This window comes from Fundulus heteroclitus, chromosome 13 (assembly GCF_011125445.2).
Source record: "Fundulus heteroclitus isolate FHET01 chromosome 13, MU-UCD_Fhet_4.1, whole genome shotgun sequence".
NCBI classification, from domain to species: Eukaryota; Metazoa; Chordata; class Actinopteri; order Cyprinodontiformes; family Fundulidae; genus Fundulus; species Fundulus heteroclitus.
In genome coordinates this window covers 33,054,129-33,068,480 of record NC_046373.1, presented here as the reverse complement: position 1 = coordinate 33,068,480, position 14,352 = coordinate 33,054,129, and the positions used below count along the sequence as shown (strand labels likewise).

The 14,352-nt window shown below is 39.2% G+C and overlaps 1 protein-coding gene across 2 annotated transcripts in view; it reads left to right on the top strand.

Annotated features, from left to right (window-relative positions):
• Positions 1-14,352, top strand: part of phf14 (PHD finger protein 14) — a 151,995-nt gene that overhangs the window by 31,012 nt on the left and 106,631 nt on the right. For both annotated transcript variants that reach the window (XM_036145607.1, XM_012852252.3), the window contains exons 6-11: positions 485-596; positions 5,745-5,882; positions 6,874-7,020; positions 7,182-7,452; positions 8,620-8,726; positions 10,989-11,084. In XM_036145607.1, the coding sequence (XP_036001500.1) occupies positions 485-596; positions 5,745-5,882; positions 6,874-7,020; positions 7,182-7,452; positions 8,620-8,726; positions 10,989-11,084 (871 nt within the window). The remainder of the gene's footprint in view (positions 1-484; positions 597-5,744; positions 5,883-6,873; positions 7,021-7,181; positions 7,453-8,619; positions 8,727-10,988; positions 11,085-14,352) is intronic.

Here is a 14,352-nt window from a genome sequence, read left to right as displayed (position 1 = left end):
ATAGAGGAAGAAAAAGGAGTGAGAGAAAAGAGTGTGTTTTGTGAAGCATGGAGACTTCAGCCACGTTATCGCTGATAGAGCTCCTCAGCCAGGCTGCACCCGAATTTACTACTTCACTAGAGCATGAAAAACACAGCAAATTAAACTGTGAAGCGGTTGCTTGCTAGAGATGGATATCTTTATATTGGACTTCGGATTCTCTTCTCTAAAGTCCGCATTTGAAATTGTGTCACACCAAAGTGTAGCCAGCATCTGGGGCTACATTAATCTATGAGCTCATTTCTTTTTGAAGTCTCTGAGCAACTGACTGCAGCCAATTTCGCAATATTAGGTTCCTTATTGTCTGCAGGAAAAAATAAACCACTGCCATGTTTTTTAATTGGTTTCCTGACATACCTTAAAAGTGGTGCATCTGAATGTCATCGAATTACAAGCTCATTTCCTGCCTGAAACATGTATGTTCTTCCTCTCCTTCCACTTTCAGGTGGGTGCATGTGGTTTGTGCACTTTATGTCCCTGGAGTAGCATTTGGAGACATCGATAAACTGCGACCAGTGACGCTTACTGAGATGAATTATTCAAAATATGGAGCTAAGGCAAGTTGTCAATTTACATCTAGACTCAGCTTGAGTTGGATCTGCATAATGATTAGGAATATGTTCACTGCTTCCAAAGGCAAGAGAAATACAGTACAGGTGATAAGTTCCTTCCTAAGAGCTCTGATGTCATGTTAATTTAGCTTAATATGCTTTTATCGTTACATTCGAGCTGTTCTTTTTCAGAATGGGATGATCATATAACAAAACACTTGAATGAATTGTAAAGATGTTTACATTCTTTGTGGATTTTATTAATATAAACTGGGTGAAATAATGCATATACACACACACACACACACACACACACACACACACACACACCAACGGATCCTTGGTAAGAGTCCTTCAGCGCGTTTCAGGGAAGCTACATACATTGGCAGAATTCTACCACTAATGCCCACTTTATGCTAGACACTAGCAAACAAACTATCAGCATGATGCTATTACCACTTCCATGCTTAACAGTCAGAGTGCTCTGAGGTTTTAAAGTATTCTCCCAGACTACTCCAAATATGCTTGTTGTTAGTAGGGCCAAATTACTCAGGCTTTGTGTTGTCTTACCATAAAAACTTTCTCTCAATGGTTGACTATGTGGGTTAGTTGCCAATTTCATTTCAGCAAACCTGGTTTTGGAATAGATAAAACAGACTAACACAAAGCTTCTTTAATGGGACTGACCCCAACATCAGTGAAAATGATGCTTAAAAGCTGGGTCTGAACAACAACACCGACCACTTTACATACATTTGATAATTTCTGAGAGTGGTCAAATACCAGAATAGCCAGAATTTTGCTGATGGCTACAAAAAGCATCTTCATGTGCAACTTGTAGTTAGTGTGTATCCATTTTACCTATTTATACAGAATTTTGACCCTATGTGGATTAGAGAAAATTCACAATAAATTCCAACTTGAACTTGTGCACCAAACTGTTGCTTTTGAAGTTCATTACAGTGCATTGTGGTACCATCATGACAATCTGAATCGGAGAACACGCTAAATGCATAGTTACCATCCCAAAATAACATACATGTCCATGGTAGTTTTGTGTAAATATCTCCCTGTCACTCTGTCCATCAGTAAGTAGCAGCGTAGCAGTTCTAAGCAATACACATTTTACATATTGATTTATTGCATTCACCTCCTCACTGAAATAGTGAAAGTATTGGAAACAGTTTTTGTTTCTACTGAGCAGCTGATTTAATGGCTGATTTGTGAAATGTTGCACTTGAAAGCTGATAAAATATGAGATTAGGGTTTTCGTTAAATGAAAACCCTGTTTTTATTTGAAAGGTGATAGAAGGGATCGTTTAGCTGCCGTTTACAAAAGCTGAGTTTAGTGAGGGCTGGGAATGCTTTAACAGGTTGTGACAAAGAAATGCTTTCAATTCCAGTGATATTAGAGTAGTGATATTGGTTATCTTTAATACTTGGTTTAAGTAAGCATTGAACCTGCTGGAGGAAATAGCAATAATTAAATTATATGGAGGGTTTCTGTAAAACCAGATACATGGCCACATAGTATGTTCCTGACAAACTAAAACTACTTTTTGTAAACAAAAGTACTACTGGAAAATAGCATGGTGCTCTTGGATATTTTATTATATACAGAAAATGACTTGAAAAAGAAATGTTGCAACATACTCATTTTGCTCTTTACTCACACCATGTAGCTTAAAACATGACAGTGTGACAACATAGATTGCACATGTTGCTGAAAAAAAAACAAGCTGACAAGAACCTAGCCAGTATATTAAGATGGTGAGAGAGGGAAGGCAGTACTGATATGAACATAATTTTCATTTTAGCAATGGATAACTGTTTCTTTTTTCCCTACAAAAACATCAATACAAAGAAAAACAAAAGTGTTTAGAACCACTAATTGTCTTGCATCTATATACAATTGGGTCACAGTGGTATTGGGTCCAGGCATGAAATGCAGACTTCTTTCTCCACAGTGACTTAATTTCAGTTCAATCTAAGAAATCTCCAGGGGTATATGTAAGTCCCTCCAGCGGGTTTTGGGTCTCTTTCCTAAGAGAAAGGCCCAGGAAACCTCTAAAAGTAAGTGCCCAGGAGGCATCCTGAACAGATGGAAGGACCTCCTAAGCTGATTCCCTTTTATGAGAAGGAATAACGACTCAGCTCTGAGCCAGTAACTAACCATTCCAACAGAAGCTGTGTACCAATCAGTTAGGAAGTAGTGTCGTCCAGCCAGACCACCAAGGTCCTGCTTGTTACAGACCGGATCTTTTCAGCCGTGTATCCAGTGATGACATGGTGTATAGCTCTACATGGCTTCTTGGTTGGCTCCATGCCTAGGTCTGAGCACCTGACCCATCTCAATCGGATGCTTCCTTCACAGCCTGAGCACCACATATCACTGGACTAGTCATTTATCCATGGCCATCTCAGAGGTTGGTGTGGCCATCTTTGCATCAGACAGAATCTGGGAAATTAAAAACTGATGCACATTGATAAAATTAAGTCTAAGAACAGGGACCTATTAGGAAGTAATAAAAACTAAAAAGTAGATAGATTAAACCCAGTTATTAAGAAGCTAAATATCAGCAACATAATCATCAATGCTCGAGCAGTATTCCAAAGCCCTGTCTGTGAAAATTGAAATACATTAGAACCAAGTGCTAGCCTTGTAGTTGGAGAGTCTTCTTATTACTGCCACTTTATGATAACTTCAAGTCATCAAAGGTAACTGGCTTAACAAATATAAAGTTCAAATGGTCTTTGTGTAAACTAGTTGACTTAAAAGCTACAAAAAATTATTCCAAGCCTGGACAATCCTTGCTCATCCTTAGTTTCTATTCTGAAATGATATTAGTATTCTTAATTATTTTTGGTCAACTTCACACTGCTGAGAAAAACATGTTATTGCAAGCATGACTCCGCCCCCTGAGAACAATAAGTAGCCATCAGAGCACTAACAATCAGTTGGTAGGCAGTGTTGTGCTATTACGCATGGTTTTAAGTTATTTAATGTTTAATAAATAACTCTCGGTCTGTTAGGTATTGTCCGGTGAATATCAGCCCAAACAGCTGATATTAGGACAATAGTTGAAAAAGTGACTCGATCACTGGCATTCTTTTAACAGCAAACTCTGCACACATATTGACTGAATGAGTGACAACTTCTCTTCAACTTCAAGAATTTATTAACAGAAATAAAAGAACATCCAGAGAACACCACTATAGAATGTTGTTTATCTGAATTAACACTATATTTCAATCAACACATCCTCTCTACTAGGCCAGTGAAACTAAAACTACTAAGCACAATTAAGTTAAAAAGAAGCGATTGGTCGTTAACTTGATGTAAAGTTACACAAAACACCATTAAATTTGCATCAATCTTCCCTATTAATGATGTGCTAACACTCGTAGCACTATCGAGCGATGGTGGAGCTAAACGAAACAAACATTATGCTTAAAAACGAACTGTAGTTGTGTTGACTAGGGTCGTAGCCGTAAGTTATGAGTAAGAAGGTAATAACGCTATGCTAGAGGGAGCTTGGTGCTAATTTAAAAACTTTTAAGCTCTTTTTGGTCATAATGAGCAGACCAGACAACACAAATATTAAAGGAGCAGTCCGGTCATAATCAGAATTCACACTGCTAAAAGTACTTTAAATATAAAATTATTACATACTTTTCAATAAATGATAAGTTTTTTTTTTTAATTAAGAGTAATTTTCATTTGAATGTGCTTTACTGGAGGCATCCATGTTGGTCAAGAACAGTACTGCCACCTACCGGTTTGTGACGTCACGTTGCAGGATGTTTCTGCAATGTTATCAGGGAGTAAAAACTCATTTTTAGAACCAATCTCTGCTCAAAATGGTGATCTGCACCGCCTAATCTACTTTCAGCAGTTATCATCAGTTACCACATCAGGCTAAAGGCTAATCCACACAGACCAGCTCTGCCAAGATCTGAAACCATCTGAGAAAATCACAAAGCTGGTTTTGGTATCCAGACCTAGCTCCGTTCCCAGTTGAGCACGTTTATGGGTATTCGAAGCCCATAAGGGCCCATGGCTTGTCTCTCTAATGTAGAACTCCTTTCTCTGTGAGGGTCCACAGGCAAAGAGGGAGATAAATACGAAAGGGCTTGGTTTACACTACCCCTTTTTAACCGTGCCGAGACCAGTCCGAGCTTGGTAACCGAGATAACTATCGAGTGTAAATGGAACGCAAACTGAACTGAACCGTGCCAGACACAACTGGACCGCGCTAAATGCAGACCAGTTCCAGGGGTGGGCTCGGCCCGGTTTTTCTCTGGCCCGGTCCTTCTCTGGCCCGGTTCTCTGATAACAAAGAGCGCATGAGCAGACCACGTCATCTCTTTGCGGTCAGCTGACATTTCAGACATTCATAAAAATACTAGCTTCCCTACAGTGACACACGATTTCCAGTGATTATTCTGCTTAGCAGTGTGATGAACCTTAGCGTCTGTCATTGTTTCCTGCGTCTGTAAATCCTTATTAGATGTTCGTTTGTCTTATCCACTTCCCAAAAGCCAACTCTGTCAAGTAAATTCACCAAAAGTTGCCGTCTTCGCCTGACTCTCCGCAAACAACGACGTATCATAATTATAACCAAGCATGACTGCCTGAATGTTACGGGCGCTGCCATTTTGATTTGCTTGGTCCCGCCTTCAATCCCAGAGAGCAGTAGTATCGCAGATCGTCACTAAGAGGCACGGAAACGAAGGAACCGTGCTAGCTTGATGTGTAAACGGTCATCAAAACCAAGCTTGGCTTGGTTAACTGATCCATGCTCGGACCGAGCTCGACATGGATCGGTTTAACAAGGGTAGTGGAAATGGGGCTATAGCAGTGTTGGCACCCCTGCTGTGAAGGGCAGTCCCTTGATGCCTGTAAAAGTCTCACATTTCAGTGGCTTTAAATTTACAGTCTGATTTTATATTCAATGGCGGATTGCACAACAGCAAATGCTCCTCTTTCGTGATTAAAAAGCCAGTTTTGATTGTCACTTTTAAACTTGTTGATCTACTGACAGTAATGCTGATAAGACTGAGTTTACCTAGGACTCCTCAGGCTGAAGTCGCTCGGAGAAGAGATGAAATGTTTCAACATTTCAAGAGCCCCTGCTTTATGTTCTTTTACAGGAATGCAGTTTCTGTGAGGACGCCCGCTTTGCCAGGACTGGTGTGTGCATCAGCTGTGATGCAGGAATGTGTCGATCCTACTTCCATGTTACCTGTGCACAGAGAGAGGGACTTCTGTCCGAGGCTGCAGCAGAAGAGGTGCACATTCAACATTAGAATCCATGATAATAATAAACAGTACCATTACTGAATGGTCTGGAGATTTATTAACCCCAAACAGAAGTAAAGCAAAGTTCTGATTTACAGCAAAATATCAGTCAGACTTTATCAAACTGTTCATCTCCGCATTGACCTGTGACTTAGTCAGGGTTTTATACCCAGGAACTGAAGACTTGATGAAATATGCTGGAAAAAGTAGACCTTAACTTTATCGTTCAGCCCTTGCTTCAATCTTAATGAATTGTAGTTGACTTGGAAGAAAATAATTGGGCTGACCTCCTTCTGTCCCACAATCAGTTCTAGGAATTGGATTAACTGGGTCCCTCTTACTTTGGCGTGGTATGAAATATGAGAGCCACCTAAGCCGACAGGGGCATGATGCATCAATTTGTTGTTTAACATACAAGTAGACCTTTCAGATGGGTCACATTAGAATGTGTGATATAAAATATCTCTAAGTCTACAAAGGTGTAGTGACGAGGTATCCTGTGATCTAATAGAAGATGCTCTTTCCTCTGCCATCTGTTAATATTCTGCTGCTACGGTTCACATTCTCTGTTTATTGGTTATTTCATGGGACCAGCAGGAAGTAGAGACAGTGACATTAGAAACAAGCAATTCTGTTTAGAGTGATGTGTCCTATTGATGAAAGCTAGCAGCACTTATTATCACCTCACGGATGCTTTTCAAAGGAGCACATCTGGATTTGGTCCCATGTCTTGCCTGGGAAGCACCAGGTTATGTCCCATCTGCTCTATCCCACTAAATTGAACACAATAGGGCAGGAGAGAGCTCCTGATCTCTGTGTGGCTAAAAGTTGCATCCTGTTTGAGGCTCTCTAAACAAAAATGTATTTTCATATTAACTCATGAATGATGTGGCTTGAATGAATTATCAGTGGAATAACCTAAATTTAAACGCTGACTTTTGACACCATTATTAAATATTTCTTGTCTTTGTGTCTCCTCAGGATATTGCTGATCCATTTTTTGCGTACTGCAAACAGCATGCAGATCGCTTTGACAGGAAGTGGAAAAGGAAGAATTATTTGGCTTTGCAGTCATATTGCAAGGTCTCTCTGCAGGAGAGAGAGAAACAGCTTACTCCTGAGGCTCAGGTAGCATTGTCTATGTATATAATATATACTCATATTTCAGAATATACAAATTAGGTTTAATATTTTTTTAATTCTTTCATGTGACACACATGTGGTATAGATTTAGCGGCATGGACTGTACTGTATCAGGAGTTGCTGAACAGTTGGTGGTTCCCCCACAGGCCCGGATCACCACCCGCCTGCAGCAGTACCGTGCCAAAGCCGAGTTGTCTCGGAACACTCGGCCTCAGGCGTGGGTGCCCCGAGAAAAACTACCCCGACCTCTGACCTCCAGCGCCTCAGCCATCAGGAAGTTGATGAGAAAGGCAGAACTGATGGGGATCAGCACTGACATTTTCCCTGTGGACACATCCGACGCCAACGCCAGCATGGACGGACGCAGGAAGCACAAGCAGCCTGCCCTCACAGCGGACTTCGTCAACTACTACCTGGGTGAACAAACTCATGCTCGAGTCCATTTCCCACTGTTACAGTTTAGTGTTCAGCCACGTTCAGCTCAGCAACATCATAAGGAAAGGAAGAGCTAAACCCACAGTACCAAAGAACATATGATTCAAGTTTTAGTAGCAATTTTAAATGCTTGAAAATGTTTTCTTATTAATCTGGTCAATTCAGTTCAGTTCACACTATAGTGTCAATTTAGTGGGTAACAATCCATGTAATGCATTATATCCAGAAACATTTAGTGAGCACACTCTCCATCACTCTCTGGTCAGAACTGCATTGTTTTACTCATGCAGTTCAAACTGTTGACTGCAGGTAAGATACTAGGTGCTGAGAACTCCACAAACCCCAACTTCTAAAAATCTGATCTATCCTGTTTGAGGAGACATAAGTGGAACTGCTTCTAAAGGCTGATTCCATTCTGGACAGAGTTCCACTTTAGAGCATTTATTTAGCTTCTGTGAAGGGGGATGCACCGACCCCGATACAAACATCTGCGCTCAGGAGAAACACTTCTTTATCTGAAGCTTATCTAACTCCCAGTCTGTTTTTCTGCAGTGGAAATAAGGCAAAGGTTTTTACATGAAGTGCAACAAACCTTAGCTCTGCATGCACAATGTAAGAGTGCAGTTTTTAGAAAGTTGTAGCAGTGACTTTAACATTTCAGAGGGACCGAGACAGATTTGTCCTTTGAAACTAGTATAAGCTAATCAGCATCCTCTGAAAAGTCAGGGGTAACCGATTTTTCTTTACCATTATATGTTTGTTAAGACTAGACTATTTATCCTAAAATGAGATACATGGGTTTATTTTCACAGAAGCCAGCAGCGGCTGTTTTTTGTGTTTTGTTTAGGCATCCTAATTATTTTAGATATTTTATTATATGTTATTAAAGGCTTTGATTTTAATTTGTTAGATTCAAATACGTGCCAGAATGCATTGATTGGTGTTATATTTGTAACCCTCAATAAGCTTTTTTGGGGAATGAAAATCAAAAGTGGTTTCTTGCCAAATAAATGGCAGGGTGTTAGTAACCTTGAGAACTCAGTGAATTTAGCTTGCAGAGGTCCTATCTGCCAACACTGGGCTGTCATGGGCTTTTTCCTGTATATAGAATGGGATCGTACTATTGATTTTTTTCCTATTGTTATTCAGAGCGGAACATGCGAATGATCCAGATCCAGGACAACATCTCTGAGCAGAAGAACTTGAAAGACAAACTGGAAAGTGAGCAAGAAAAACTGCATGTGGAGTACAACAAGGTGAGCAGCACACATACTGTCTGTGTTCCTCCTCTTTCACCCAGGTGCTACAGTAAATAGGCAGGGCTGACATGCACAATTGCAGAACTGATGAAAGCGTACATTTTAGGAGCCTGAGCAAAAATTAATGAACTTTGTAATTTTTGATGCTTAACAGGAAACCAGAATTAGATCGGTGGTGTTTTTCAGTGATCATATTTATTGTAAACTGTTGACCGGGTTCAACATTGTCCTGTTTTTTAAACTGAATTTCAGAGAAAGGCCAGTTTCAGGAAAAGTCAGAACGCAAACATGGTACTAGCTTTTCTAGTTCTATTTTTCATTTGTTTTGTGAAACTGTGTTATATTTTATTCCGGGTAGCCGATCACTTGTTTACTGACTATTAGCATTTTGCAGTTTTCTCTGAGGTCTAATTTTTGCTTCAAATTTATTTATGCAGGAGTGTAACACACTCAAACCCATTGGTGCCACTTTTGTTTTAGTTCAACAATTAAATGTTACAAACCCTAAAAGAAAAGCTGTTCTGCAATGGAAACTAAAGGAAATATTATTTATCCATCAATGTATATTTTTCTAACTTTATCTTTGTTTTTTTGTTGTTGGTTTTTTGCTAATCCTAAAAGAACTAAAGAAGATTCTCTGCGCTGATGGGTTTACAGACAAAAACACAAAGAACAACCATTAATGGCTAACAGCTAAATAAACTGATGCTAAATCTGCATTGGCCAAATGTTTTACAGTCAGACTAATTCTGCTGCATACCTTTAGCTTTGTTCTGGTCTTGCTACAGATATAAAAGTAATTCAGTCTAGTGGTTTAGGATTACTGTCATTTTTTTGACAGTGAAGATTGGAGAGGATGCCTCATGGGAAGTGGTGGCCTAGTAGTTGGAGCAGCACGCTTGTGTTCTGAGAGGCCTGCATGTACCCTGTTCAAACACTGCAAACTGCTGCTGTGGGTCCCTGAGCAGGACATTTAGCCCCAGATCGCTCCCCTGGTGCTGTAAGGAAGCTGTCCACTGTCAACCCTCAGTGATGTTGGTATTGCTCTTAACTTTTTTGCCTGGTTCTGTAATCACAATTTAAACTTTGTTTCAGTGACTGAATGGGTTTAGAGCACTACGGCAAAACAGATCCAGGATTGTAGCATTTGGGGTTTTATTTTTTCTTCTCAACTATGTGACCTTTGTGAAGGGACTGTCCAGCTGTCAACATGAGAAAGGGAATCCAGCGGCAGAGTAAAAGCCACAGGAGTTAATGTTGCATAGAGGAATGCGCTGGGCATGTTGAGCTTTATTTATGGAGTGTGTGTTGCTAATTGCACTGCTGTGTTCCTCGGACATGGCTTTGGCCTTGGAGAAAATGCTGGTGGAGGAGAGCTGTTAGAAGTCTGGCCCTGACTTCTATATACTAGCAGAATGCAGAGTAACTCTTCCTCCAGACTCTGGGACTTTGATTTCCAAATGAAATGCAAACTTTATATTAATGTAAAAAGGGGAGTTTGAACCACTGGGGAAAACTCCATTTCTTTTTCTCTGCAGCCCAGGTAAGATGCTCAGACTATTCCACAATGTAACCCACACATGCACAGGGAGAACATGCAAACTCCATGCATAAAGACCCTGGGTTGGATTTGAACCGAGAACCTTCTTGCTGCAAGGCACGAGCGCTACCCACTGCTCCACTGTGCAGCCCAGTTCTTATGCATAATGCATAATCAACAACAAGTCCACTTTTATTAGTTGTATTTAGTCTTGCAATGAGTTTCCTCATGTGGCCCCCTTGAGATCAGATTAAGCTGTATGCGGCCCCTAAACTAAAATGAGTTTGACACCCCTGATTTGAAGGCTCAGGAAACCTTTACAGATGCTTGGGGTTAATTAGCTGATGAGGGTGTGACACCATAGGTTTCACATTTTTAACGTCTTAACAATATTGTTATTTTTTTTGAGACACTGGGTTTTCACCATGATCTTCAAAATTACAAGAAATAAGGGAGTTAATTTTTTCCCCGCTCTGTTTAATGAAGTTCACCGTCTTAAATGGGTGACAAATATTTTACTTTTTCCATAATAGTCTTACTTTTTGTATTTTAAACCAAAAACTAAAAAAGTCTTATCTCACTTTATCTTGGAAAGTATATTAGAAATAAATCTATTTATTTATTAATAATGAGATTGAGTTATTTCTGTTCTCCCTGCAGGACCACTGCTGTTAGCTTTAGTGATCCTGTTGCCTCATGTTGCGTTTCCTCTCCTGCAGCTCTGCGAGTTTCTGGAGGAGCTCCTGAATGTGAATGGAACCCTGCGGAGTGAAGGCCAGGCTATGTGGACTCTGCTGGGGGGCATCGTGGGCCAGGTGTGATCCCAATCACTTCCTTCTTCCTTTCTTATACCTCCTCATTGCTTTTGTTTCCAGGTTTCTGCTCCACTCACTGATTCCTTACTAAGCATGCTATATTTGATATATTTCCTTTATTGGGGAATTTGGTGATATTTTTTACAGCATTGTATCAATCATTGTATCTCTGATCCCCTTAATTGCTACATTTTACAATGATTGACAGGTTACTTGCCTTTAGGTCATCAGGCAAAGACTTCCACATTTGGTTTCTATGGCAACATAATACTAACATGTGCCATGGTAGCTGTTGTGATCCTGGTCCTCCAGGCAGCGTGAGCTAGCTGTCTCACCTAACAAGCCATCCCAGGTGAATCGAGAAGAGGTGTTTAACATGAAAGTTACTGCATCATAGTATAGGATACTAAAAAGGGAATATATGCAACGCAGGCGTCACAATCACCAGCCAGTCAGGATTGGTGTCATGAGGAATATGCAGGGAGGGTGTTGTTGAGTTTTAATGACAGTTTGAGTAATTTGTTCTCTGGGATGACAAAAGGAAGAAATATGAGCAGAAATTGATTGTGAAATGATTGTATGTTATCAATTGTGCTTCATATAGCCAACACTTAATTTTGACCAAATGTCTTTTTTAAATTGTGTTTATATATTGAATCCAATGTCTTGATGTGTGTCTGTTTGTGACAAAAAATATATATTTTGTCTAATAGTAGAAGTAAAATCTGCACCTCTAGTAAATGTCACTACATTATGCTCTGGATAATCACTTAATGTGATTGTCTGGTGTTATTTAGTCCATTTTAAAACATTAAATACAAATTGCCAGCATGAGTCAGCCCTCTGGGAACAAAAAGTGGCCATCAGAGCACTTGTGAGATGAATAAAGTATCTATTATTTTTATTATTATTGTTAATAATGATCGGTTGGTAGCCTGATGATCCTCTTTCCCATGTGAGCAACTAGTTTTGGTTGTCACAGTTTAACTTGTTGATCAACTTTGCAATGACTCTGCTTATAATGCTGAGTTTACCTGGACCTCCTCAGACTGAAGAAGTCTCTTAGCAACAAGACATGTTTCAACAAAGAACAACACGTCCAGAGGACTTGTGCAACTTTTTTTCTTTTCTGTATGGATTATTGAGATGCATCGAGGATGCATTTTAACACGCTGTTACTCATTGCCAGATCAGTAAGGTTTCAGCCTCTGTAAAGCTTGTGCTTCTCTGATTGTCCAAGAGTACAGTTCTCTGAAGAGAAATTGAGAAAAATCATAAATATATATATATATATATATATATATATATATATATATATATATATATATATATATATATATATATATATATATATATAATATTGTTTCAGCAGCATACCAACAGGTGACTTACTAAGCAGAGAACAGTTCTGCAGTGATGGATCTGGATGTTTTCTTTTTGAGCAGTAGAATCAGTGTCCTCTAGAGATAAAAGTATTTGAAACTTGCAACTCTAACAACACTATACTGAGATCTTGGTTGGTGGCGTTCTCTGGGAGAACAAAGAAAACATCAAGGTCCTCTCGTGGAGCTTCGGCAGCAGGGATTCGGTATACAAAATACAAAAGTGCTGCTTCTTAACCCTAAAAACATAGACATCTTGGATACTGTGCTGTCACCAGGGCCACTTTGGGCCTTTCTGATCCCTGTCTGCTTCATCTTCCCCCAACTTATAGACAAAAACTGAAAAGGTCAAAGCCTGTGGTTAGCACTGTTAGATGTCAAAGCAGATCGTTACAAGCCTGCTTGGTGACTACTAACTAAAAAAAATCTATATAAAAAGGTGACGTAATAGATTGTAAAATTAGTAAACTAATGGAACTTTATATATGATTTTTTGTGGTAAAGTATTTTCATTATTAAAATACAACATCTATTCATAAATACTTTATTGGCCTGGATCTTAACACATCTGCAGTATTACCAGTGGGGGACAGAAGGTTTTTCATTTAGAAAAACTTTGACGTCTTTAAAATATATTACTCTCGAAATCCACGAAACGCTAAATTAAAAGTGTGGCTGTTGAGAATATGAGTGTTGCAGATAAATGGTCAGATGATGTTAATACTGTTGCAGGACAGATAAATGGACCGGAATGTGGAAGACTGCTGCTGCTTCTGCAATGACCAGCATAAATCACCTAATTATGAACATTCACAGTATAACTTGTAGCATCAGTCATAGTGCTGCATGCTTTTGTGTCATCTGTCTGCCACATTTTCATCCTCTATTTGTCATCCTGCCTGTGCATTTGCAGAAATAATTGATGTCCCCAACTGCGACCAAAATCAGTCATTTAATACACAGTTGGAGCTTTTGTTCCTCCAACATTTACCACCCTTGGTAACTTTACATGGAAACACTCAAATGTTACTTTCCACATGCTGCACATGCTGCTGTAGGATATAAAGGGTTCACACAGCTAATGCACAATAAAGACTCTCCCAGAAACGTGTTTAAAAATAAACTTTTGGCCCTTCTGTTCTTAGTAATAAAATACCTCATGAGTACTAGAGAAGTTTTTGATAGGGCAAACACCTTGGATCGGACCGTCCTAGGAGGTATTCATTACATTAAATCATTTCAAAAATACTTTATTAATCCCTAAGGGAAATCAAATAACTTACTCCTAAATAAATTACTTTTTCTAGTCTAGGATACAATACTATAGCTTTTTTGCATCTAATCCAATATTCAAATTAAACAGCTTCTATTACTTTAACACAGACTACTAAAAATTATTACATTTCTCAGAGTATTGTCTGATTAATAGCTGATGTTCACATTTTACTGCCTTACATCACTTCAACACGTTATTGTTGACCCTGTTTCTGTTTCAGTTAAATTTCCCTTCAAACCTATTTATTCTTTTATATTCTGATGCATGAAGCAAGTCTTACATGATACATTTGTACACCTTATAGAACACTTTAAAATAAATCATAAAAGACTGAACAGTCAATGAGTTCTTATCCTATGTCTGAACACTAACAGTATTTTGTAGAAAACAGTTGTAACTGTCCTTACCAATCGTTCTGCTGCGTATAATTCCTCCTACAAACCTGCAAGCATCCATTAATGTCAGTTTCAGACCTGTAAGATTAGATTCTGTTACTTCTGCAGTTTGTGGAGATGAGGCCTGGCTTACTGTTTTTAAGGCAGGCCTCATTTTCTCAGATGAATAATAATAAAGTTTATTTACAGGTACCTCAAGGTCCCTGTTCAAATTA